This window comes from Chaetodon auriga, chromosome 8, assembly GCF_051107435.1.
Source record: "Chaetodon auriga isolate fChaAug3 chromosome 8, fChaAug3.hap1, whole genome shotgun sequence".
In the NCBI taxonomy this organism is placed as follows: Eukaryota; Metazoa; Chordata; class Actinopteri; order Chaetodontiformes; family Chaetodontidae; genus Chaetodon; species Chaetodon auriga.
Window position 1 is genome coordinate 27,053,929 of NC_135081.1, and position 23,596 is coordinate 27,077,524.

At 44.7% G+C, this 23,596-nt stretch overlaps 1 protein-coding gene across 1 annotated transcript in view; it reads left to right on the forward strand.

Annotated features, from left to right (window-relative positions):
- The first annotated feature begins 8,240 nt into the window (after window positions 1-8,240).
- Window positions 8,241-23,596, forward strand: part of sh3bp5b (SH3-domain binding protein 5b (BTK-associated)) — a 28,550-nt gene continuing 13,194 nt past the window's right edge. The window contains exons 1-3 of the mRNA XM_076737705.1: window positions 8,241-8,582; window positions 9,565-9,627; window positions 15,515-15,643. Of these exons, the coding sequence (XP_076593820.1) occupies window positions 8,505-8,582; window positions 9,565-9,627; window positions 15,515-15,643 (270 nt within the window). The 5' untranslated portion in view covers window positions 8,241-8,504. The remainder of the gene's footprint in view (window positions 8,583-9,564; window positions 9,628-15,514; window positions 15,644-23,596) is intronic.

Genomic DNA, 23,596 nt, shown 5'->3' on the forward strand with positions numbered 1-23,596 from the left:
CTCTATATTTTGGTCTTTAATAGATGCCTCTGAAGGTCTGAAGTAAATATGTGGGGGGTTTTTTTTTTTGGTTGTTTTTTATTACACTAGTGGCTCCTTTCAAATGTTTACTGTGGCTTTTTAAGATTAAGTGCAGCAAATATGAGGTGTTAACTTACTGCTAATATTACATCAGTGATATTTTTAGGATTTTTTCAACAGAAATCTTTAAATAAAACCTCTTCCGCTTAGTTTTTGAGGATGTCACCTTTTCTGCAGAACATCTTCTGTGCTTCTCTCTGTTCATGGTTTAAACTGGTTGTTATGTGCTTAAATATACAAGCAAATTGAATCAGATCATGACTGAAAACACAATGGGTGACGAGTCCAACTATGCTTTTCCTATTGATGATAAGAGAAACATGGCGGGTGGTCTGTGTGTGTTTATCTTCCTGAAGGAGGGTCAAAAATCTTCACGCTGGTCGGAGTCAGCTTTGGCCTGCTGTGCATCGTACAGTCCACCCTCAATGTTTCCCTTCGGCTGCATGCCGGTGAGTATCAGCCCCCGCCTTCCACAACACGCCAGCTGAATTACATTTCACACTTCAGGAAGCGGATCATCTGTCCAGCTAATGAAGGGACACTTGAAAAGCAAGAGGAAATGTCAAAATACTTTATTTTTATCATGTTGTGGGTGGACACAGCATAGAAACACGAGAAAATGACAAAAAAAAAAGTCATTTTCAGTTCCTGCTTCCAGCCTTTATGCTAAGCTAAGCTAACCACCTCGTGCCTCTAGTTCAGAAACAACAGACAGGGGAATCGACCTCCTCATCTCACTCTCCAAGAAAGTAAATAAATGTGTGAATTTACCAAAACACTGAACTATTCCTTTGAATGTTAAACTTCAGAAACCACATACTTCTTCCCTTCCCTCCAGCTGGGTTTTTTAACAGGTCCAACAACGTCTCAACGAGTAATTTAACCACGATGTCAGCTGGTGACATCAGAGACCTGATTTTAGAGAGGGACCAACTGAAGCAAGAGAAAGATCAACTGATTCAAGAGAACAAGCAACTGATTCAAGAGAAAGATCAACTGAAACAAAAGAAAAATCAACTGAATCAAGACAACAAGCAACTGAAACAAGAGAGAAATCAACTAAATCAAGAGAAAAATCAACTGTTTGAAGAGAAAAATCAACTGTTTGAAGAGAAAGATCAACTGATTCAGGAGAAAAATCAAAAGAATCAAGAGAACAAGCAACTGAAACAAGAGAGAAATCAACTAAATCAAGAGAAAAATCAACTGATTGAAGAGAAAAATCAACTGAATCAAGACAACGAGCAACTGAATCAAGAGAAAAATCAACTGATTCGAGAGAAAAATCAACTGATTGAAGAGAAAAATCAACTGAATCAAGACAACGAGCAACTGAATCAAGAGAAAAATCAACTGATTCGAGAGAAAAATCAACTGAATCAAGAGAAAAATCAACTGAAGCAACAAAACAACGAGCTGGTGAGGGAAAATATGGGACTACAGGAAAGTAACAGGTGCCTGACTAAAGAGATCAGACGGCCTTTTTGGGCCCCACGCCGCAACTGTGACGTTTAGAATGAGATGTGTGTGTGTGTGTGTGTGTGTGTGTGTGTGTGTGTGTGTGTGTGTGCATGTGTGTGTGTGTGTGTGTGTGTGTGTGTGCATGTGTGTGTGTGTGTGTGTGTGTGTGTGTGTGTGTGTGTGTGCATGTGTGTGTGTGTGTGTGTGTGTGCATGTGTGTGTGTGTGTGTGTGTGTGTGTGTGCGTGTGCGCGTGTGCGCGCGTGTGTGTGCATGTTTGTCTGTATGTTTGTCTGTATGTCAGACCTCAATGAGATGAGAACAACAACCACATCTGCCTCTGACTTTTATTCATTGTAAATGTTGATTTTAATCTTTTAAAGCACCTCTTCGTGACACCATTTCATGATTTTGTTGTGCTCGTTAATTTGTTGAAAATAACTTTTTTATTACTCATTATTCTCAAATTTTACAGTTTCAAATGTTTTTTATTCAAGAAACCCATAAATCTCCAAAATGCCTTTCAAGATGAGCAAAAACCTTTGGAGGAATCACGGTTGTACCAACTGCTGGTGACCACTAGGGGGTGGTATTTTGATATTTTTGACCTCTGAAGCGAGCAGCGACAGAGCTGTGCTGTTATATGTTATGCTGTGATATTAAGAAAACCGTGTACATCATCAGAGCAGTGTTTACTTCATTCTACCAGGTCACACAGCAAAGTCTGCTTTATTCCATCACAAATGTTTCAGACATTTTTTAGACCTTTTCTCTTTCCATGATGGTGTATGGACATAATGACACATAGAAAGCAAAGGAAATAAACATATAAAGTAAATGGATGGTTAAACTTGTCTGCTTGTGATGAGAGTGTACGATCCAGTGATGACCAAAGTGAATTAATTAATAAAACAAAAATTGCAAACGAGCAAACAGGCACACTTTAAATAAATGTTAAAGTGAAGTTAAATGTTACCTGAACACGCTTATGTTAACAAACACACTGAGAGATTAGAGATTAATCCTGTGTCATTAAGATAATCGATTTCTCTCATCGTCACAACCAGGACAAGCTAATATTTAATGATCCTCATCACCAGGACCTCCTGTCACACAGTAAACCGTCACTAAATCTCTCTTTGAAAAAGGTGGATTTGATCACCTGTACCTGAGCGGATTCATTCGGTCTAATGTTGCTCTCACTCTGCTCTAAGTTGCTCTGGGCAGGATAGATTTAGCTATTGATGACTAAAAATGACTGCATGTCTCACGTAAATGTACCGAGCATCGCTGCATCCTGCGCTGCGGTTCACGAGCTGTCCCTGAAGAGAGCAGCGCGTCCTCACGCCTCATCCTGTCGACAGGAAGCAGGGAGGAAGAGACGCGGACCAAGAGGTCAGGTGCTCAGCCTTGCATCAAGGTCTTCCTCCCGTTCCTCTGCCTCCACGCTGTTATGTAACACCCCGATGAGTCCACACCCTCTTAAACCTTTGGTACACACCCCATCTCATCTCCCACCAGCGTTAAAGCCACGACCACAATGTTTCCCCAAGATTAAATTATGAGGCTGGCGTTAATCTCTGTTTTTATTATTGACAAATCCAGTGAAAATACCAAATCCACCGACGCATCAGTCCGTCTCCACCCTACCCTGTCTGTGGCACCCCATGACGCCCTGATGTCAGCCTGAGCAGCAGTGCAGCTGGTGCAGAGGACGACATGCGTCAGGTTTGTTCTTTAACTAACTAACTAATCTAAGTCGCCTGACTTTGCGCTAAATCTTCACCAGGAAACAGAGGATCTGAGGACTGAGGATCATGAATATAAACAGCAAACAAATGGAAAAGTAGCACAACTCAAATAACTGCTGTTAGACAGACTGATGTGAGTTTCAGACGTCATTTCACTGAATATGTTGGAGTGTTTATTTAAGAGAAATGTTAATTATTTGTCATTTTATAATTCCCTCACTGTCTGACTACAATAAGGAATTAATTAGTAACTGGAAGTGGTGCTGTCTGTCTGGGAAGATAAAGTCAGCTCTCTGTGGAGCACCAGATGCTTGCAGTGAAATCCTCCATGTTTCTCTGGCACCTCTTCCTCTCAGCTATCCAGGCATTCAGCTGACACTCTCATCCAGAGCCACTCACGTCGAGAGCCTCACGAGAGCAGGCTTAAATGAATTGAAACAGACACAATCTGCCTCTCTGCTGCTGTGAATGCCACCACTGTGTGAGTGCTGCGTTCAGCACACAGCGCATTGTTAGCAGCAGGCTGAGTGACACTCGCTGCTCGGCCATTCGAGGTGACTCTCTCCTCCAGAGCCACTCTGAGGGCGAGAGAGGGGCTTTCATTTCTTAAACCACAAACATCAAAAGGCGGACATCAGTGTGAGGAGGCCAATCACAGAGCAGAGGCCGCTGACGTTCACAGGCAGTGCGTCGTTATCAGGACAGAACCTCCATGTTGTCAGTGGATATCAGGAATCTGCTGACATCGTCCTGTCCTGGCAAGTCCACACGAGGGCTGGAGCATTTCAAACATTCGGAAAATTTCATCTGTGCGTCTTATTCCGTGATATAAAAGTCAAATCTCACATTGTTTGCTTTTGTCGTTATCTCTCCGTAGTGTCTTGTTTTTTTCTAATTTCAATGTCAGTCCCTTTATAATAAGATTGTAACTTGAATTAATTAATCAGTAATGATCAGTTGATACTTAGAAGGTATTAGCTACAGCCTGATTTCTGAGGTTGATGTCAGTATTTGAGAGTTTAAATGATCTGATAGTGACATAAAGCTGCTGCTGGTAAAGGTCAGGCTTGATGTTTCTCTACGATACTTCTCTTTATGGACCCTTGGTGAAGTTTGAGCCCGTCAGGTTATCAGTACTTGTGTTATCTAACGAGGTCTTCTGTTGTTTCTGCTCCTAAAGACAAGACCCCTTCACACTTTCCACCACCGCCCATTCCCTCCAGTTAAAACCAATACAAGTGACCAGTTCAAGCATGCATCTTCTGTTTTGATGCTTTCTCCAGCTGACCAAACCAAACAACGTGCAGCTCAGTGTGTGTGTGTGTGTGTGTGTTCAGCAAAGGGAAAAGCTTACATGGACCAGAATCTGAAACCGAATCGCTTTAATCTCGTTTCAGTCCTTTGAAATGTTTTATTTATGTATTTAGAAATCAACACTCATGCAAGTCTTCACTACGTTCCCAGGAGACGATCCCAAGGATGTTCTCCATACATCAATGCCAATTTACTTCGTGAAGACAGATCCTCCTGTCTGGAGCAGCAATATATCACCGTGACAGTTAACTAATGGCCATAGAAACACACACACACACACACACGCACACACACACACACACACACACACACACACAGAGGTCAGTCAGCCAAGGTTGTGTCCGAGGTTTAAGAGCAGCGAGAGGACACTGCAGTCTGTTTCTTCCTCTTTTTAAAGTGTATGACACATCCTGTTATTCAGACAAATCGCCGGCAGCCCGAGGAGACGCAGGACATGCTGACATGACCCTGGACGTCCTCCAGGCTCAGCAGGGCGGCGGCGGTCTCTTTCAGCAGGCGTCCTGGGCCACAGCCCTGCAGGGACTGGCGACGGTAGGTCCTGAAAAATGCGACCCGCGTCAGCAAATCTGCACCTGCAGCCTCAGTGTTACCATGAGGAGGCCTTTTAGGAGGCGCAGCCCGGCCTTCAGCAGCTATCTGAGGGTCTTAACCAGCGGGCAGCAGTGACTCTGATGGCTGGTTGTACATCAGTTATACGCAGACTTAGATACTGTTAATTTATCATAAAACATGATCAGATGCTGTTCCAGTGCATCTTCAAGGAACGAGGATGAAAGCAAACGAAGAGGTTTAGCTGGAAGTCTTGCTGTTGATTGGTTGGTTCACCTTGACCCACATGTGGTTGGTTGATCCGATCAGTTCCCTCTCAGAGTGTCTTTGAAGATTATGATCTGTTTTTCAGTTTCGGCTCTTTAGCCTGTTAAAAGAGCGAGAATAAGAGCCCTCTGTGCTGAAAGAGCCCTTTGAGATGAGTGAAATCAGACATTTAAAAGCACAAAGCAGAGAGCGTAAAGCAGTCACTGCAGTCCTTGAAGTCTCTCTTGAGGGACACTGAGGTGATGAAGGCCTGATGTCATCGTTCACTGTTCTCCTCCCGCGTCCAGCCTGATTGGCTCTTACAGTTTGTTTGATTTAGTTTCTTTCTGTTTCACGTTGGACTAAATGTACGTGCTTTTGTTTGCTGTTTGATGAGTGTTTCAGTTTCATGCTGTTTATAATGTGTGAATGGCAGAAGATGGGGCAGCTGGACTTATGTAAAGCATCGAGTGTGTCTTGAATAGAAGCAGCCTTCCTGCTTTCTTATGAAAGACCTGAGGATGAGGAATATTTTTAATATCTCTCTCTGAAATAGACGTCGCCACCTTCGACCTTATGTGTTCTTTGTAGAGAGCGGCAGAAATCTCTGATGACAAGTCTGCTGGAAAGGTCACATAAGGTTTTTTCTTTATGTCCTCGGCTGCTTGTCTCTCTCTTCCTCAGTGCACAAACGTCTGAATGGGTTCTGTCTGAGCTGGTCCTTAGGTAACGTTATGCAACGTGTCTAATGTCACCTCAGGCCTCTGTTTTTTCAGTACTTTCTCCTCTGCTGAGCAGGAGGAATGAAAACAAAAGATGAAATGGACGATGCCAGTATGGAGGGAAAGTGTGCTCGGCAGAAACCCTGCTTCCCTCTTCATACCTGAAAGATTTTGAAGGCCATCTGATCTTTTGTGTTGTGTTTGTCAGCAGATGAGAGGCTGAAGAGGAATGTGGTGGTCAAAGGTTGTCGGATACGATGCAGGATGCAAACTCTAGCATGTTTCTCTCAGGGGTGTGTTACGATCGTGCAGATAGTTTAAAGGTATGTTCCAGATTCTGTGGTAATGTGTCCTTTAAGTTAAACACACAGACCTCACTGTGATGTTTCAATGGAACTGCCTTTTACTGAGAGCAGAACGGCAGAATATTAGATTTTTAGTTCGGACGTCACTGATTTTGTTGACAGAAAATGAGAAATATGTTCATAGTTTCATAATATAAGAAAAGGACAATGAGTGGACTTTACAGACCTACCAACGGTCTGTGAGATCAGCAGGGTTCAGTGGGTGCTTCAGTTTAAAGACAACAAACTATTCTGGGAAACTGTGTTAACAACGTTAACTGCTGCTTAAATTAGGATTCAAGAAAAACTTTATTATGATGAAAATAACCACTCATCCGTGTCCTATCAGACACGGTGTTAAATAAGATCCGAATCACTTAAAAGCGCAGAGCTGAACTGTGTGCCGTAATCCTTCTTATCCAACTTATATGTAAGTTATACAAGTCTACAATTAAATCATTGTTCACAATTACATTACATGCTGTGTGTCTGTGTGGTTTCTAATTTAATGAAATTATCTTCATTTGCAGCTTTGTTGACCAGTGCTTCTAGGAATAGTTAAAGCAGCATTTCATATGTTATGTATCAGTGGGTAGATAAAAGAATTAACTGTCGAGAGCAGAGAGCATCGGAGAATTTATCTTTCTGCCAGAGATGTGTGTCACAGGACGTGCTGACACACATACACAGGATAACAAGACGATCATGGAGTCCAAAGGGCAGGACACAGCGGTGGTGATATGGACGCAGTCTTCTGTCTCAGTGGACGTCTCTTCAAAGTGAGATAGAAGTATTTATCAGGATAAGGAACACTGGCACTTCAGACGAGAAAAATGATGTGAAATATATTCAGAACCATGTAATAACTGACAAGAAATATACCTTCTTCTATAGCATCTGTCACATAGCCCACAATTAACCAAATGTTCCAGAGATACAGATCACAGTAAAGAAGCATAAATGACAGAATAAATTAAACTCCAAGGGGTATTTCACCTGATAACTGAACCTGCTGCTGAAGTCAGACGGTCACCAAGCTGTCGGCTTTCGTCCTCTGCTGGAAAACATGTGGGCTGAATTTCATGCTGACCTGTGTACCACTGTAAAAACACTCTGTTAAAGTAAAAGTACCGCACCGAAACATTACTATTGTAAAATCAACATGTGTGACTCGTGTTGGAAAGCAAACGCTGCAGAAGGGCCTTCTGGGATGCAGCTGTGGGAGAACACAGCTGCCCTCTGGGGCCAACTGCACAAGAAACCCTTAACATGGTGAAGTTTAGGCACCAAAACTACTCGATTGGTTTTGGAAGTGAAGTGGAAATGTCATGTAGTCTACGATACCACACCTGTGGACCCTTCCAGTGGAGGAAAAACTTCCTGAAATGCTAGAAAACGAGCAGTATTTCACGTCTATTCTTTAGATCTTGAAATCTAAATCTTAGAGCCCATTCACCTTAAATGCAACCTGACCTGCGTGCCGGTGGCCCTCAGACAGCCTGAGTCCACCGCTGGAACACAAGCGGCCTGAAAAGAGAAGACAAACAGCTCGAGTCTGTGGCTGAAGTGCAGTACTTGAGTCATGGCTGGCATGTCTGCGCGTGTGATGAAACAGTTACATAATTGAATGCGTGCTCAGGCATTGTCTGGCTCGCCGCTGTGTGGCACTGATCACACCTCATACACCACAGCCGGGCTGGAGGGGGCGTTCCCGGACTGAGGCAGAGCTCCGGTCGTTTCAGCACCGGGCTCAGTGTGGAGGGAGAGCCGAGCTGGAAAGACACTATCACCACCACCGCTGCTGCTGCTGAGCTGACGGCCACCGTGGATATAAGCCAGGATGTTGCTTTTCGAAAGACCCTCCGTTTAAAACAGACGAACTCGGGCTGGGGACATCGGTGAGGCCGGGAATCTAACGTGTGGTGGCCGGCGGAGACAGATGAGTCTGCGGTCTCTGTGAGTCCGGTAGTAACGTCTGTCTTTGTTCGGCGGTGACATCTGTCCTTCAACTCCGCTATGGATCATTTGGAGAAGGAGCACAGGTCGGACGACGAGGCCGAATATGAAGACGAGGAGGTGGACCCCAGAATCCAGGTAGTCGGTCTTTCCATCCACAGTATCGATCAGTGGTTTTGATCGACGCGGCTGTAACGTTAACGATAGCTAACACGGAACAAAGTCCTAGCATGATGCCGCCCCGCGTTGTCTCAAACATTTCAAGGTTTCCCGTCTAAAATATTGAAAAACTGAACTGTATCTGTCAGTTTAGACTTCATATTCTATCTACAATAATTCCTACAGTTTGCTGATGTGAAGAAACTGGCTAATCTGATCTGACAGAAAGCTAATCCAGTCGATGCTAACGCCATTCAAACAAATGAGTCTGAAGTCAGAGTCCAGTTTGGTCAAACACACAGCAGAATGGGTAAAGACGTGTTTTTGTACACGAACGCAGTATTAAAGGTTAGGTGGAACTGTATGTCCGTGCAGATTTTCAGAGTAAAGTTACAGCCTTTCACCTAAGTACAAGAATAATGACGACAATGAACGAAGCAATTGTCACGACCCTCAATTATTCCAATTATTCTGACCCAAAAACTGGACAAAATAATGGCGAATGTCGTTCATTCCTTACCTGAGACCGCAGTGATGTCTCCAGGTTGCATCATTTGTTTAACCAACGGTAAAAAAAAAAAAAGGAAACAAGCATTTAGTTTACAGTGATTTTGAAAAGTAAATGTTATATGTTAACTTATTTTTACTGGAGGAATGACTTCAAAGATGTCGAGATGGGCTGATTTGATTTTCCGGACCAGATCAGGTGGATCAGGTGTTGGCCAGGTGTGACCGTAATTTAAAAATGTGGGGAAATGCTGGTATCAGAGTAGAGATCCTGACATGCAGATGCTCATTTGAGCTGCGTGAATCTGATCGGTGCATCCTGATTCAATGAATGTTTAGTCTGACTCCTTCAGCTGTAGCTGAGGTGTTGCTCCTTCCTCCTCCTGCACCTCCAGATGTGACACCACACTCCTCCTCCTCCTCCTTCACCTCTCTGTCGTTGCCTCTCTTCTAGGGGGAGCTGGAGAAACTCAACCAATCCACTGACGACATCAACAGATGTGAAACGGAGCTGGAGGTCAGTGTGCTGATGCACACACACACACACACACACACACACACACACACACAGAGCTGTGTGCATTGAATTTGTATGCAGATTACCTGTGCGCTCCAGCAGAGTGTCAGTTTTTACCTGTAGAGCAGGTAATCATGTGGACGTTGCGCTGTCAGCAGATAAGACTCACCTCAGACAGCCTGTGAAGTCCACCTGTCACTGTACGTGGTGCCTTGAAGGCATCGCTGTGTGCACATCCAGCACTTTCCTCCCAGCTGGACCTTTGCTCCGTCTCCACTCTGTTTGTAAAGTTCATGTTTGCTTTGTGTCAGCAGCTTCAAACATCTAGTTTTTTGACGTATTGTGCTGTAATAAACTAATTTGGGTATTTGAAATGATTTTACTGACGGCTGTTCTGAGAACAGTTTGCACTCGTTAAATGACTTTTACATAAAGAAGTGGACTCTCATGGAGGCTGACAACAGAAGCAGTCAAGACAGTTAAAGGCTTGCATAACTGATCTTTGAATCCCATTAAAACCCAGTAAAGTCTGATGGCTTACATTTATGTGGGTCAGTAACGCAGAGCTTCATAGAGCTGGAGTCCAAAGTCTTGTCATGCTGTGTTTGAGACTTGTACATGGTATTCATCAGGGAGCTGACAGGTGGAGGTGACCAGGAGTTCATTAGTGACAGATCTGTTACTCTTTTTCTGCTTGGACAACAATAGATGAACAGCTGGGATTGTTCGTCAACATCTTCCTGCCATCTTGTGGATTTTGTGCTTTTGAGTTGAACCACGTCTGGCTCCGTCGTGGAGGTCCACCAAGGACTTCGCTGTGATGCTGGTTTGATGTGTGACAGCTCAGCCAGAAACGGACGTGATGTAGGTTTGATGGCATGAAGTCAGAGTTTCAGTTTCTATCTCTAATCACATTTTGCTGGCTGAGGTCGCAGACACAGTTTTGAGTGGCATCTTAATTACTGCCGACAACCTGAAAACGAGACGAGCAGCAGGAGATATGAAATGTTGATGCGTGCGACTAATGCTTATTTTCATCTTGATCGGTTATTCTCACAGTGATTTTCTAAATTTTAGCTGTTTATTCTTGAAACTATCAAATGGAGAATAAAAGCTGTAGCCTGCGCTGCTTTTCTGCATTTTTCAGCTGATCCAGATAGTCCAGATGGAGAACAATTCGGATGCTAAGCTTGAGTCACTGATAAGATTTGGATCAAGGTTTAATTTGGAGATTCTGAAATTGACTTGATCAGCAGGAAGAGCCGCCCGTCGTTGAACTACAAACAGAAAATTAGCCCAAAGTAAGCAGACGGCAGCCCGGTTTAATTCCACCCAGCGCAGTGCTCACGTTGCGTAGCTGTGAATAGCCATGGCCGCCTCGCTGTGTTTTTCACTTCCTGCTTCCTACAAGACTGAGAACCAGCTGAAAAGCCCTCAGAGCTTCGGCTGCTTTGTCTGTTTGCAGCTGTCTGAAAATAACCCTCCTGAACAATCAGATATTCCCCCGGTTTGTTTCGAGTGCAGACCTTCCTCCATCCTCACCGCCTTCGTTCGTGGTTTGTGACCTGTTAGGTCGGCTGAAGCTGTTTTCATCTGTCCTGTAGATACACGACCACATGCCTGATGTCTTTGTTGATTTATGTTTTTGCTCTTTCTCTACGGCTCCATGGATTAAGAAATCAAGTCAGCTTGTTTTCATGTCTGACAAAGACACCACTGTTCAGCACCGTGTCTGCTGTCTGTCGGTGGGGGGGTGAAGACACCCAGTGGACGTCTTCACGGACTCGCAGAGATGATCGAGTGTGAAGGATCTGGGCTGATTTTAAATGACGTCAGAGAGTCTAACTACAGCAACACTAAGAAATTCTTAGTTCTACACTTAAAGGACGATTTGTTCTGAAGTTTAAAGAACCGCTGGAAACAGAAATTCAGAGGAAAAGAACGATTCCAGAAAAAGATCTACTGCTTCTGATGTTTAGAGCTGAAACCATCACAGTTCATTGATCAGTCAGTGGAAGAACGTTACCTGACAGCACGCTGATGGATGAATAAACGTTTGAGGCTTTAATCAGTTCTCTGGTCATAGCATGTGACGTGAATGTGAGCGTTTTTGGGTTTTCTTGACCCTCCGTGTGAGTGCAGTCAATGTCTTTGGATTTTGGACTGTTGGTTTGCACACGTCACCACGAGCTAATAAGGATTTTCACTAAACAAATTGATTAACTGACAAAAAATGCAGATTTATCAACAATTGATTGACTGAAAGCTTTTGGTTTTTCGTCTGTTGTTGGATGATTATTTGATTATTTATGAAAATAATTGTCGAGCTAATCAATAATGGCGCTACCTTTCAGATGCAGCCTTAGCTTCCTCAGCCTTTCGAGGAGGTTTTACTGTTTCAGATGCTTTTAATGGCAGGACGTGACCCTGAATATCCCTGTTAAAGTCAAATGTCTCTGTTGGCTCGCGTAACATACGAGGTGCTTAAATCTTCTGCTGATTCCCGGCCAGGATTAATCTCTTCCCCCTCAATCTATGCAGATTTCCTGTTTGACAGCGCTCCCTGTAGTTTCGCTCATGGATTGAAGCGGATTGTGTCACGCAGTTTGACCCACTGAGCCGTTTGATGTGAAGCTCTCGTACTGCTGATGAGGAACGGGGAGAGCGACCGCAGTCACGAGGAGCCGAGTGTCATGGTTACCTCTGTGATGTGAAGAAGTTAATGCGCTGTCATAGCAGTGATGCTAATTTCATTTAATTTAGCAGGAGTTCTCGACACAACACCTCAGGGCACTGCTGACAAGGTGAAGTGCGTCAGTGTGAGCGTCCAAGCCCTGAGAGGGAGGACGGAGACTCTGCACTGCAGTCTGCATCCACATCAGCATAGTCACAGAGACGGGGAGATGCGGAGGGGACAGGGACGAGGACGAGGACGTGCCCTTGTGACTGTTTAAAATTCATTTTGTCAGCTTTCTTTCTTCTAACCTTCGGCTGCGTGGCTTCATGACCTTTGACACGTGTCATGTGTGCAGTCAGTGTTTGGACAGTCTTGCATTGGCTTTGAAATGAAGCAATGATGTTGAGGTTAAACTGCTGACTTTCACCCTAATTTTCAGGGCGTTCACATCCACATTTGACAAACTGAGTGGGAACTGTGTGACAGTCAAAAAGAGTGGAAAAGGTCACGATTCCTTCCTTCCCTTAAAGCTGAAGGTCAGCGCTTTAAGTCCAGTGTGCTGGATCACAAAAACAACTGTACTCTGAATCATCTAGCTTCCTCTTTCGCGTGCGTGCAGTGTGTTTTAGTGCTGAAATGGTTAATTGATTAGTTGGTGAGTTGGAATAAGTCCAGTCGAATCGATGTTGTTGTAACTGAAGGTGAAATCCAGCCGTCTTTCTGTTGTGCCTTCGTGTTTGAAAGCCTCTCAGCTGCAGCCTCTTGTGACCCCGATGAAACACTAATACAGTTTGTCAGTTAGTGGGTTTTGGCTGGGGTCTCCTGTTGGTTAAACAAGGTTGAGCTTTATTGGGGCATCAAATGTCATGAGCTTCCTTTTTTAGACCGTCTTTAAAGTTCAACAGGTTTACGATGAAACACTGTTTTTGAGCAGTTGAAATTGAATTCAGCCTTTGGTCCAATTCATCCAATCCAAGTGGATTAGCGGCTGCCTGACAATGCAAACGGTTGTGCATACGGTAATTTGTTCTTCACCCAATGAGCCATTCACCAACCCAGCTCCTGAGTTACAGGCGGGCTTTACTTTCTATCACTGCTTTGTGGTATTTTTTGTGGTATTTTTGGAAACAACGGCTTCCTTGCTCTGCTCTCTCGGCTGACATGACGCCTGTCACCTGCAGATTTGGCAACTATGGCCAGCTAGCAAAGCGATATTAGCTCTGTGAGTCGGTCTTCGGCTGACTTTTTAATGTTTCCAGCTGACTGAATGAGAAACAGGCAAATGGACCTTAAATATGCATTTGTTTGCTACATGAAAGCTACCATGCTAAGTCAATGCTGTGTAATGATGCAAAAAAGATCTTACAGGTTATTTGGATCTAATTTAAGTTGTCTGTTTCCCTTGTTTACTGTGGAAATACATCTAAATTACTGGGACTTGCGTTTTGCTTTTGTTCACTTTTATGTTTTGGTGTAGGACATTGTGCAATGCTCTTTGGGTGTGTTACTACATGTTTACTCTAGTTTAATGGTACATGTGTGCTGCTATGGGGACTGTGTCTCTCAAACACCCAAGACACATTTTCCCTAAGGGAGACAATACCAGCTAATCTAATCTAATGTAAACTTTAAAGCGAGAAGAGGGTTTGAGAGTGAGGACAAACCACTGAGTTCGTCAAAATGATCTCAGGTCAACTTCAGGAAACGGCATGAATCAAAACCTGGTGCACATCTTTAGTATGTTTACGTGTCCAGAGCTTGGCTTGGCCTGTCGTGCTTAGTCATGGTTGTTAAAATAAGATATGATTGGACAGTCGCAGGAAGGTTGGAAGGATTTAGCGAATGATCAGATAATTAGTAAACTAAGTAACTCAACACCCACAATTAGTTTGTAATCCTAATTCCAGGATCTAAGCTCTAATGGCTACAATGTAAATCCTGTGAATGTTCAGTTCAGATGGTACAGACTGTCTGCCATCACTCATACGCTGCAGTGAATCTGTTGACTTTCATTGGTGACTGCATACATCATTTTTACCCACAAGGAAACATTGTGCACCTTCTTCAAATACAGTGCAGCCTGTTTTAATGAGATCCCCAGTCACTGGCCTCGCAGGGTCTCTGAGTTTTAAAGTTCAACAGAAGGTTGTTTTTATCAGCAGGAGACCAGCTGTCTCGCAGCTACATCTCATGTCCACAGAATTTCTAATGAACATGGAACCATAAACAAACACTTGTGCTCTGGATCAACAGAAAATACCCCTGCACGTCAGTGATCCTCGAACAGCAGCAGCGAGGATCGTGGTTAGTTAAGGGGAATTTGTCATAGCATACAGTAGTTTCGGTCAAATTGATGATGTAGCTAGTCACCTAGTTCGCCATATAGGAAGATGAGGTACCCATCATTGATCCTGCTTGTAGAGCTCTGACTGCTCAGTTAAAGAGAGAATTTCCCTACAGGGATCTACGAAGTTTCTGAGCTGTTTTGCTTCCACTTGCTCTTTTTGTTCTTAAAAAGGTCTGTACCCTTCATGCAAATTAGACAAGCGTGAGGGAATTTCATAACTAAATGCATACCAGCCTGAGAAATTCCCCTTGAGTACCAATGAACAAACAAATCTCTCTATGACAGAACAAACAGTTTGCTTCGTACCACTTAACAACATTGTAGTGGACATTAGCTTTTTCCAGGCGCCGGTCAACAGATTCCAGGTCTTGGTCTTGGCTTTTTCTGTGTTTAATAGGACACTTATTCTCAGGAAAACCGTCAGCTTTATCTGGCACATGGTGAAAATACTTTGCCCGGATTATATTCAGTTTAATGGTTGGGTGCTGATGTTTCTTTTCCAGTGTTTAGACCTACTTTTGTTGGATTTATCTCGGGACTCTGGTGATGTTTATCAGCTGTGACTCCTAGCAGAGGCAGCAGTAGAACAGGTTTCATTCAGCAGCTGGAAAGATGAAGGTCAAGGGTCGAGTGGCCTTTCAGAAGTAAAGGTGAATCGTTTTTAAAGGGTGGGCATTGACGAGTGTTGAGAAACAACATCTGATTTAATCCAACATTGAGCTGTGTTGAGCTACAGGTTATCTGACTAAGTACAATTTGACACACACGTTTTGTAGTTTTTTAGATGCTTAATCTTCATCATCAGACATTGTAAAAGCTCAGTTGAGTCTTCAAACAAGTCCCTCTCCCTCTCTCTCTTTCAGGATGCGAGGCAGAAGTTCCGATCGGTTCTGGTCGAGGCCACGGTGAAACTGGACGAACTGGTGAAGAAGATCGGCAAGGCTGTGGAGGAGTCCAAGCCTTACTGGGACGCCCGCAGGCTGGCCAGACAGGTCAGTCAACAGAAGTTCATACCTTTAAATGACAGTTAAGTCAAGAGATTAACGTCTGGAAACAATTAGTGAATGTGGGAATGCCTTGTTACTCTTAGAGGGAATTTCCATTGAGTTATACTTCTGTATGAATGGATGATGATGACGACGATGATGATAATGGGGATGATGATGATGATGATGATAGGGATAATGGGTTAGTAATAAATGGATGAGTAAGAACTGAGCTGCATTGTTGAATTGCAAAGGCCCAGACGTGTTTTCCATGGATCAATCATCACGATAACAGTGACATCTCATTGGTTGCCACAAACGTTTGTCCATCCTGTAGATGTTGCTCGTCGAGGAAGAAGAATTTTCATCCATGAACTTTAATCATCAACCAGAAATTGGACACAATGTAAAATTGTTGACGAGGAGGAACTACACACTCATTTCAGACCATGATCTCAGTTCCCTTTTCAGTCCTGCTGCAGCTCTGTGTGTTTGTGTGTTTGTGTGTTTGTGTGGTTGTGTGGTTGTGTGGTTGTGTGTGTGCATGTTGTAGATAAAGGGGGAAGCAGCCACCTGCACATCTCGATAAGAGCCCACACAGCTGTAAGGACTCAGCCAGGAAGTGCATGGGCCGAGGCTCTGAAAGGCTTCATTATGTCGCGTTCTTGCCTCACGTTCTGGTTCGGCTCATGTGGGAATGGCTGTCCATGCATTAAATAATAATTTAATAATTTGCATTAAAATGAGGGGTAATTTCCACCGAGTGCTGAAACACAGGCAGTGGTGAAAGAGTTTCTGTGAAGTGACGCTGCGGTCGGACTTCTGCTTTTTCAGCTGCGTCCTTTTTTAACCCCTTTAAACTGCTGCTGTTATTGTGATTAAGGAGCACATGGAAGTGTTTAAGGAGAGATTAATCACATTTGTGGCCAAAAATACAAAATGGTTGAAGAGATCAAAGACGCTCAGCCTGGTTAAGATGGAAATAAACTGTGGTTTGATGCCATCTTTGACTTTAACGACACGTCTTTCTTATTTATTCTGAGGTTTCTTACACAACTGAAAATATATTAAGTTTAGCAGCTGACCTGATCCAAATCATTTGCAGCTTTGTTTTTAGCGTATTGGGCTCACATGGGGATTTGAACAACCAACTTTGTTAGCATTAACTCTTTTGGTTGAGACCCCGTCATTCAGATGCTGCTCAGTTCGAGCTGGTCTCGTGGCTGTGGTGTACCGAGCGTCTCGTTTGCTTTGGTCCTCGGGGAACTGAGATGAGGATGTACAGCATGTGATTGTTCTCGTTCCCTCTACCTGTCAGCTCACCTGCTGGCCTGATTTATTTCTGTCTCCTCTCGACATTCACTTTCATTTCCTCAGCATGTGCCGGTAGCAGCTTTGCATGCGCCGTAAAATGTGCCGCAAGTCGACGATTCAAAGATTTGGTTCCAGTGCTCAGAGAGCGTGTGGTGGATGGTTCTTTGTGGTCTCTTTAGAAATGTCATGTATGGAAAGTGCAGAAATAGGTCGAGGTGGTAGAGCCAAAAATAAAAAATGGAATAAGCTGAAATGAAGCAGGTGATGGGGAGTAAGAGGAAGATGAACGTGACAGTTAGAAATGAAGAAGATCAAGGTTTCCTCCAGGGAGGCAGAACCTTTTATCCAACATCACTGTTTCACTCTGCGAGGGAAGTGTTTGGATCCTCCACAGAAACAGTTTGGACTTGGCTGTCAGTGATGCTGCATTAATCTTCTCTACAGGACCAGACAGGCTAATTTAGCTTGACATCGCTCTGACAAAAAAAAATCAGTTGAAGTTTAGGAGATTTTAGCTCGACTCCTCGTGGAGATGACCCACTTTTGCTAGCTTTGCTGAGTGAGAGAGACTTTCAGAGAGAGACTCCTTGACCTTCCAGCTCTAAAGATGCTGTGAAGATGCTGATTCTGACCATCTGGTGTTCAGGCCGGTCCAGCCCTCCCAAAGCTCATCGTAATTGACGAGTTGGGGTTTCATTTATCAGCAGAGGAACGTGGACGCTACAGAACAACCATCTGTGGATTTCCTTATTTGTTGGCAGTGTGAAGATGTTAATGTTTGACATTAAAGGGATGAAACTGGGGACAGTTCAGGCAGGTAAGGATGAGCTTTATTTCCCTTGTCCCATCAAGGTAAGAGGGAAGGTCTGGAAGGACTCTGGTCTCCAGTTAGACTGGATCTGGTGGTGACAGAGTGTGTATACTCTACCACAGTGTGTACACTGTGTACACGTAATCTGACTGTGTTTCCATAATGCGATGCGATATTTCAGATGCGTATTTCTACTGTTTACTTTGCGATTGTCACAGCAAGAGATAGTTTCCAGCGTGATGTATTTTCAGAGTGGTGTCACAAAGCCCCGCACGCTGTTTGAGCGTCAGATAAACCTTCAGACCGACGGATCGGTCTCTCAGACTTCCTGGATGGTGTTTTATTTGCACCCCTCCTCACCAGCACAGTCCGCCGTGTTGCTGAAGCTCAGAGACGCTTTCGGTTTGAACCGGGATGCTGTTGTCCTGCTGCCACGAAGCGTCGAGAGCAGCACACGTGGATTAGTGGAGTCTGAAACTTGGAGCTCTGCCTGGTCGTTCATCAACACGTACAGCTCATCATCCTCGCGTTGCTTCAGTCTGCACCGGCTGTCTTCTCTGTCCAGTTTTCTCTGGGCCCTGATCAAGCAGAGCCAGTGTCTGCTCTTAGTCTGAAGACTGCTGTTAGCTGATCGTTCACTGAAATGTATTTGGCACAGGAGCATCAGATGGATGAGCACAGCAGTAATAGAGCCCTATCGTAGCTTTTTTATGTTGTCCGTTGACACAGTCTGCTCATGTTTCTGCTCTTTCTCTGTTTGAAGACTCTCATTCGACGGCGCTTTGCTGATTTATCTCCCCGTCCATGTTTCCTCAGCAGGTCGGACCTTTGAAAGCAGCGTCTCTGGAATCAGAGCCAGCTTTTCTAACCTCGCCGTAGCCGAATCCACTGGCCTGTATAAACATTTCCCATCTGGTGCGTTCATCTGCGCTCGCTCTCCGAACGCCACCAAGGGCAGATTCAGTGTTTGTTATGCTTCGTATCAACAGAGAAGGATAAACGTCAGTTTTGGGAAGCCGGCCTTGCTCTGCTCTCAGATCTTCTCATCACTCGTCTCTCTCTGTCCGTCCCTCACTTCGTCTCTTTGTCTTTCCCTCTCTGACGGCTACAGGCTGCAGTGGAGCTTTTATCAGATCTCTGCAGTAACTCACTGTTTGACTAACACCCAGGCATTTAAAGCCAAGGCTTCAGCACAGGAAGGAGCCATTTTTCAGCTCAACGTAGAGCTACGGCTATTGTTTATCAATTGTTTAATCCTATGATTATGTTTTCAGTTCATCATTTTGTCTGTAAAATGTTGGGACATAGTGGAAAATCCCATAATGAGCAGTCCAAATCTCACAGGCACACAGTGTACAGTGAGAGCAAAGCAGCAAATCTCCACGTTCAGGAAGTTGAACCAACACGTGTTTTCTTGATAAATCACTGATTAATCATGTAATGATGTCAGCACAGTGCTGAAACCAGCCTGCTTCGTGCAGGTGACTCTGTTTGTGTGAAGGCTCTTCATTTTCATTTCATGCTCTGTTCCATGCTGATGTCTTTGGGTCTGGTTCAGAGGACGGAGCTGGTCCTTCAGAGCAGAAGCATCGTGGCCTCTCCGTCTTGCCCAACATGAACAAATTGGCCCTAACTGGCTCAGAGGGATTTAGTGTCTGTCCATTTTGTCTTGTCTTCCTTGTCGTTCATATCTAATCTTTCTCTGAATGAGCCGCCGGCCCCTGAAGGCATCCAGATCTTTAACTCCCCGATGCTGTGGACGTTTAGGAAAACAGATTCGGCTCCACTGAGCAGATGGCGGAAAAGGCTTTTGGAACCTGATGAAGTGGAGAACAAACGGTGGCTTGTTGGAGGCTGTGGATGTTGTTTCCTTCTCGCTGAGGGAGTCTAATGTTTCCAATGAAGCCGTTATCAGCGTTTGAGAATCTTGTAATTGGCCCCTGTCACGATGAGGCAGAGCTCGCACAGATCGCCTTGATGACGTCTGCTTCAATTCTTTGCCAGCTAAAAATATCTCCGGCCGGAGACACGCTGGGTGTCTCTGTGGCTGTGTGGGAGCTCACAGCTGGACCTCAGCAGAGGTTTGATTATTGATGACTGGGGATTGATTTGAGCTCGGCTTGTTTTTAACTATTGGATCTGTTTCCTTCTTTCTCTGTCCTTTTCCACCTCCTATGTCCTGACTCCCCCCCCCCCCCCGCCTTTATCTTCTTCCCGTCCTAACTTGTTCTTTATTCAGTCCTTCTTCCTCTCCTTCTTGCTCTCCTCCTCTTCCACGTTTCCTGCTCTCACTGTTTTGTTTACCCGTTCTTTGAGAAGAATCTCCTCTTTCTCTCTCTGCTCCATCCCTCGCTCTCCCACTCGGTTTGATAAGAAACACATTATTTGCGGTTGCAGATAAGCGGCAGGCAGCGCCCAGGGAGCGGCGGCAGGGGCGGGTGGAGACAAACGATTTGCTTTGACCTTGACTCCAGATAGGCGATAAAACACAGACCTCTAACTCTGACAGCGATGGATAATCTGCATTTGCATATCAGCATCCTGCTGGCAGCTAATGATTCATGAGTCAGGAGTACAGTAAGAGTTCCCCTTGGGCCTGAAAACAAAATAAGTCTTTTTTTAAATTCAATTGATGGCCTTAAAAATACTTTTAATTCCTACATTTTAAAAAAACATTATATGAGACACATTCTGGGCCTCAGCTCCTTTACAGGCTGACTCAGAGAAGAAGAAAACATAGTCTTACTTTGAACATCGTCACGTCATTATCCTAAAACTTTAGATCTTAAATGACCTGGAAACCAATCATAGCATCCTCTCATTTCATGTCCAGGCGGGTGTGTGTTGGGGGGGGCACTGCCTCCATTTTCAGACCTCTCATACTGTAAGTAGGTGAAATGTCAAATGACACAACGTGCTGAATGTAAATGAGGCAAGAGATGAGATAAGGGCATGTTAGGCTGTGAAAAAGGGTTAAAAAGAAGTTAACGTTTATCTTGAATGTAACTCGGACTTTTGTATTTGTTGTGAAAATGAAGAAGAAGAAGAAAGTTGAGAATCATTGATGTATTAGTTATGAAAAGGATGTTAGTCGCAGCTCTATCAGGTCACATCCTCTGACTTCAGTGTTGCGGGAAGCTCGGTCACATGACTCGTCCATTTTGGACTCTCCAGGCCTCCGTTGCTTCAGGGGTCCTCACTGTCAGGACGCTCTGTGGTTGGTTGAGAGCAGGAAGAGTTTTCTTTGGCGCTTCAGGGGAATCGAGCGATGGCGTTGACTCCACTGAAATGAATTGATTTCAGTCTGAAATGTTCCTTTCATAACTGACCGAGCCCTTTGAATTTGAGACTCTTTTGCTCAAGGGCACGTTGGGCGGACACGCTGAAAGATGTCTGAATCAAACCCGCTTTGATCCCCCTGGTGAAGGTTTGTCAGGTGAAGAGAAACACTGAACGATGACCTGAGCACCAGTCCAGGAAGTGTGTCAGGGCGACGAGGCAAAAAAGTGTGTCTGAGTGCGCGTCGCCTTGAAGACGCACGTTTTTAAATGCTGACTGCGTATTAAACCTTGAGCAGAAGTGTTTTTTAATGTAATGAAAAATGCATCGGGCTCACTTTTTATTCCGCTTCACCTCTCAAGACTCAGGCTGCAGCTGGAAATAAGGCCGTCAGGTGACATGAGTGTGTTTCTCCTCACTGCTCATGCAGTACGTGAGGAAATCTCCACCAGGAGCATTTCAAGACTTTCCTTGAATCCAGTTGGTGACAGCTGTTATATTATTATTCATTGGTTCTCCTTTTGGACCCAGACACTTGCTGGTTGTTCTGTTCGTATGAGGGTCGGATGATGGAGCAGAGCAGCAGTGAACGCTCTGAATCTCCTGGTTTTGTATGACAGCGAAGCATTAAAGCCTCTGAAAGTGGATGAGTCAGTGCCTGCAGACGCTGATGGAAAGCAGCAGCCCACTCAGCTGCAGCTCCGCGCTGCGTCTGCAGGTTGGCCGACGTCTGCTGAGCCAGAGGAGTTTGAGAGGCGTTAAGGCAGATTGACTTCACGAGAGGAATGCACATGATCGGGATGAGGGATGAAGCAAGCGTGGAGGAAATTTGCGGTGGGAGGGATGATTTTTAAGAGAGTTCTTGTGATGAGGCTGATGCTGAGGCAGAACGAGCCTCGGCCCCCTGAGGTGGAAGACAAATGCAGGCAGATTGAGCAGCTGAGGACACACGGCTGCGTCTGTGGCTTTCAGACCAACATAACGTGATGAAGAAGCCCAGAACACATCCTGACCGCGTCACAGAGGTCCACTCGAGTGTTAAAAATAACTGCTGTGTCTCTTCTCAACATAACCATCATATCTGCAGGTCATTTAAAAAGCTATGAGTCAGCAGCTGTAGTTTATATAAGTGTTAAAGTTCTTGTTTCAAAAGAATTTCTTTGCTTTTAGTAAGAAATAACATAAACACTCATCACAGTGAAGACGTACTGCGATAAAAGGCTGATAACTGAAAGACCACTCAGTTCAAAACACCTCCAAAAGCTTGTTAAAATGACTTTTAATGGGCTAACGTCATGTTGTGAAACATATCCGCTCTTTCGGTTTGACATTAAACTCGAGCGTCTCCTGCTCGTGATGCTCGATGTGTCCTCGGCGAGCGTGACGGTGGCCCGAGTCTGAACAGATGTCTGGAGATTAACGAGGAGAAGAGGCCAAACAATGAGCAAATCCCGGGCGTTCAGATGATGATACGCTGGATTTAGAGAGGAGCAACTGATGCAGGAAAGGCTGTGAGAAGGGAAAGGAGGGAGAGGGTGAGGTGGAAGATGGCGAGGAAGAACAACAGGGACGCTTCACTTAATGCATGCGATGAGCTACAGTAGCTGCAGAGCTAACAGCTAACACACCATGCTAACAGTCGTAACAGTAAAACCATCAGCTCCGCTCCTGACGGGACAATAAGCTCAGTTTATTCCACAGACATACTCGTCCCATCGACTCGTGCCTCCTCCTGTCTGCAAACCGTTCTTCTTTAGCCCACCAAACAAACGAATGCTTCAGCTAATATGCGTCTGTAGCTCGCTCCAGCTCTTGGTTCCCTTAAAGGTCAGCTCTGCTACCGAACAACAGCGCAAATCCAAAGGTCAAAATGCACAGATACTGAACAGGAAACCCAAGCGTTGATTTACCTCCACGAGCGAATCCACTCACAGTTGTGCTGAGATGAACTGATTTTGCTGTTTTCCTGTTCTAAATGCTGACTGGGCCTCATCCTTTCATTCCACTCTGTATACTGACATGAACATATAATTAAAAGTGAATTAATACATAATTCAGTTCAGAATGAAACCACAAAATAACTCTGCTCCTTCTCTCGAGCTGCTTTCCTTCCCTACGCCCTCTCTTCCTGTTTATCTCCCTCCCTCCCCGCTGGACCGAAGTGTTTTTGGCAGATGTCACATCAGACGTCAGCTACAGGGAATGATGCTGATGGGTGGATGGATGGAGGGAAAGATGGAGGGATTCATGGCAGAGAGGCAGAGGAGGCTGCTGCAAGGTCAAAGCGTTGACTTCCCAGAATGCAGTGGATGTGTGTTGTGCTGTGTGATGCCACTGGCCAGTGAACTGTTGCATAACAGCTCAGGCGGGCGTGTCGTTGAAGCAGCTCTGACGGCGCTCTGTGGTTAGTTTGGAGTTTCCTTTTGTACGTTTGACTATGACTCAGGAACATCCAGCCGTGTGTAAGAATGTGATCTTCACTGTGGGCTTTTTCCTTGCATGCATACAAAGAGATGAGCGTGCAGTTCAACTCGTCTTCGTTTCATTGGCTTGGA